The sequence below is a fragment of the Orycteropus afer genome, unplaced genomic scaffold, assembly GCF_000298275.1.
Source record: "Orycteropus afer afer isolate SDZICR_OR568_19922 unplaced genomic scaffold, OryAfe1.0 scaffold00040, whole genome shotgun sequence".
In the NCBI taxonomy this organism is placed as follows: Eukaryota; Metazoa; Chordata; class Mammalia; order Tubulidentata; family Orycteropodidae; genus Orycteropus; species Orycteropus afer.
The window spans coordinates 6,135,972-6,139,861 of record NW_006921627.1 but is presented as its reverse complement, the minus strand read 5'-3'; the positions used below and the strand labels follow the sequence as shown (position 1 = coordinate 6,139,861).

Sequence of the window (3,890 nt, the reverse complement as noted above, 5' to 3'; positions counted from 1 at the left end):
TCCGAGGCAGTATCACTACGGAAGTAGGATTGCCCAACCTTCCTTCCGAGGAGTGGCTGGTGGGTTTGAACCGCCAGCCGTCTGGTTAGCAGGCAAGTGACTTAGCCACTATGCTACCAGAGCTCCCAAATCATCAGAGAAAGTGTACAAGAATCACATCAAGTCAGAACTGGAAGAAATCCTGAATATCATCGATGATTTTTTACCAATGAGTTTTACTAGTGACAAGAAGGAACACTTGCCATGAGCTCAGAGCCTGTTGACACTACATTAATGGAGAACATGATATTTAAAGGAGGTTTGTTGTTAGTTGTTGTTGTTGTTGTTATGTGCCATCGAGTCGGCCCTGACTCATAACGACCCCTTCTTGGGTTTCCGAGGCAGTATCACTATGGAAGTAGATTGCCCCATCTTCCTTCCAAGGAGTGACTGGTGGGTTTGAACTGCCAGCCTTCTGGTTAGCAGTCAAGTGCCTTAGCCACTATGCTACCAGAGCTCCCCAAAATGTGAGAGATACCAGTAAATACTTGAGAAAATTTTGTTAAATAGAAGGGGAAAAACATGAGGAACCTTCTGTTTCTACCAGTTCAATCAGCTTCATGAAGAAACTGCAGGCTGCTTCACTGGCTACAAGATTTATCATTTTAACATTATTTCACCAGCCTAAAGCCAAAATACACAGGGTACAGGCCATCCACTTGATATACTTGTTTGGCACAAATCAATATTCAGTTAGGGAGAGAAACTGAAGGGATCTCTACAGTCTGATTGCTCACTAGCTTGTGGAAGGCACTGTCACCCTTGCCCCTCTTATCCCTTCCCAACAGAGAAGTGCCTGGATCTCTCCTTGACCTCTCTGTTCTCACCATACCACTTTCCCCAAACAGGTATCAGCACATATCAGCTGGTGGAAGGTTTGAACCCCACGGTCACCAGCTTATGCCCAATCCACTTCCCAATGACCTTGCCAAGAGATGGCCCTGCCCCAACCCTCTGCCACATTACCAAGAAAAGAAGCTAAAGCTGGCCTTTTTGCCTAGTGTGCCCCTGAGCCAGGATCTCGTGAGGAACTACCAAACTCTGATCAAGGACCAAGTTATCTCGCCCCAGTACTGCCTCCCCACAGAAGAACCTGGCAAAACCTCAACAAGGAAGAGAAGATCTGGACACATCTAGAAAAGCCTCCAGATGGGTGGGGACCATGGTAGGCACACACAACCTGAGGCTCCAGAGTTCTCAACCAAATACCCTTTCAGAGAGAAGTTCCCAGGACAGCTGAAGGACTCTGGCTTCTGCATAACAGCCCCTCCACCATTCCCCCAACCATAAGTCACCTCTGTACCCCAGGCTCCTAGAGACTCCACTGAAACTGGACCTTGTTATATGTCTTCCTTGGAGGACTATCTCATAGAGATGGGAGGACAAGAGAAGGTTAGGAGTAAGGAGGATTAGAATGAGGAGTCAGGAGGAAGGAGGGGTGTGTGTGTGTGTGTGTGTGTGTGTGTGTGTGTGTGTGTGGCTTAGAGAAGAGACATTATAAGAAACTTGGATAAGTTACCTCTATACTCATTTAGAACAAGACTAGGATTGATCAGGTGTAAGTATTAGGCAAAAATAACAATCCTACCTCCTTCCCAGACTATTTGAGGTCTGGACAAAGACCTGAACCAACTCTGCTTGGTTACAGCACCCCACCACCACCACCACCACTACTTGCAGGGATTGGGGAGTAGAAGGCAGGTCAAGGTTGATGCTGGAGGACAGAGTAGAGCCTAAGGAGGGCTGATCAAGCCTCAGCAGGGAGTCCTGTAGAAGTAGGAATTCAAGGTAAAAGTCAGAGTTATCACCCAAGAGCATTACCTTAGGGCCTTGGGCCTAGGCTGCAGTTGACCCCAGAGTCTCAGCTTTTGCATAAGGAGAGTCAAAGACAAATTTGCCTAGATAAGATAGGCAAAGTGCAATGGTCAGAAAGGTTCTGGCCCTGGCTAGGGGCAAGGGTGAGTGATAAGTGGAGTGGGGGAGGACCTGCAAGAGGTCGGTGGAGGGGCAGCACAGGGTCGGAGGGGAGTGGTAGGGTGGGCCCCGCCCCACCTTCTCTTGCCCCCATCACATCCTTAAGTTGGTGGTCTGTCCCAGTTGGGCTTCTTTTGGACTCCTTCCCACTGCCCTCTTTGGCTCTGCTTTTCTCAAGCATCTGGGGATCAAGACACCACCAGGTTTCTAGCCCTGGTTTAAGCACTAACAATCTATATGACCTTGGGGAGAGTCACTGTTCCTCCTGGGCTTTCAGTAACCTCATCTGCACAATGGAGGCCATTCCCACTGCCATCAAGTCAGATCCGACTCATAGCGACCCGTCGTTGGGTTTCTGAGGTGGTATCACTGCAGAAGTAGATTGCCCAATCTTCCTTCGGAGGAGTGGCTGGTAGGTTTGAACTGCCAGCCTTCTGGTTAGCAGTCAACTACCTTAGGCACTACACCACCAGAGCTCCCATGGCAGCCATTGTTGTTGTTGTTGTTGTGTGCCGTGGAGTTGGCCCTGACTCATAGCGACCCCTCCTTGGGTTTCCAAGGCAATATCACTACAGAAGTAGGATTGCCCAACCTTCCTTCTGAGGAGTGGCTGGTGGGTTTGAACCGCCCGCCTTCTGGTTAGCAATCAAGTGCCTTAGGCACTATGCTACCAGAGCTCAGCCATTAGGGTACAAATAAAATATGTAATATAAGCACCTACAAAGTGCCTGGCACATTGTGACAACCACCACAAAACCCAAAGCCAATGCCATTGAGTCAATTTCAATTAATGGCAACCCTGTGTGTTACTGAATAGAACTGCTCCACAAGGTTTTCCTGGCTATAATCATTATGGAAGCAGATCACCAGGCCTTTCTTCTATATTACCACTGGGTGGGTTTGAATCACCAACCTTTAGGTTAATAGTCTAGCACAAACCATTTGCACCACCTAGGGACCTTGACATATCACAGGCCCTCCATAAATGAGGCTATCAATCATTACTTATATAATAAAAATAATAAACAGCTTGTCTAAAGTTTCTAAGTTCCTTTCTAGACTTAAATTTCTAATTCTATTAAAAAGTCCTTCTACTTCTCCCCATGGTATGTAGAGGAGGATGGGATGGGTAATGAGGACCAGAGCTGAGGGGTGAAGGAGCATTCCTTGAGTACTCCAGAGGAGTGAAAGGGCTCTGGAAATGTAACCATTCTCCTCAATCCTGGATTAGGAATGATGGTGGAAAGGAGGGGTTCCCTTAACCTAGGGTCCTAAAATGTCAGACCTGAGAAGCTCATCAGGAAACAAGTCTAACCATCTCAGTTTTTAGATGGACAAACCAAAGCCTATCCAGAAGTGTAACTTGCTCCAAGGCAAAAAGCGAGGCAGTCCCTGCCCTCCTGGTGGGAGAAGAGGCGTTGGGTTGGGGACTAGGGCATCTGTCATTCTGCTGCTCAGGCTACCTGCCCGTGATGCCCAGACTTTGTCACCATCAAAATGACAGCCCTGGGGATATCCAGAGGATTATTATGAAGACTTGAGGGAAGGGATCCCACTATCACGGTCATCAAGTCAGTTCTGACATATAGCGACCCCCATTGGTTTCCAAGGCTGTAAATCTTTACGAAAGCAGATTGCCTCATCTTCTTCCCACAGAGCAGCTGGTAGGTTTGAACCACTGACATTCGGTTAGCAACCAAATGCCTTAACCCACTGCACCACCAGAGCTCCTTGAAGGAAAGAAAGGAGGAGGCTATTTGAAGTCTTTAGAGAAAGCCGCTTACTGTCTGGCCTTAAACTAGGAGGGAGCCAAAAGGCAAGACTCTCTTACCCAGACTTCTTGACTCAAGGCAGAAGAACTTCCACCTACCCTCACC

The 3,890-nt window shown here is 47.9% G+C and overlaps 1 protein-coding gene across 1 annotated transcript in view; it reads left to right on the top strand.

Annotated features, from left to right (window-relative positions):
- The window catches only part of TEX52 (testis expressed 52), a 12,024-nt gene extending 10,848 nt beyond the window's left edge, over positions 1–1,176 (top strand). Inside the window, exon 3 of the mRNA XM_007937184.2 lies at positions 888–1,176. Coding sequence (XP_007935375.2) covers positions 888–1,176 — 289 coding nt within the window. The remainder of the gene's footprint in view (positions 1–887) is intronic.
- The last annotated feature ends 2,714 nt before the right edge of the window (positions 1,177–3,890 follow it).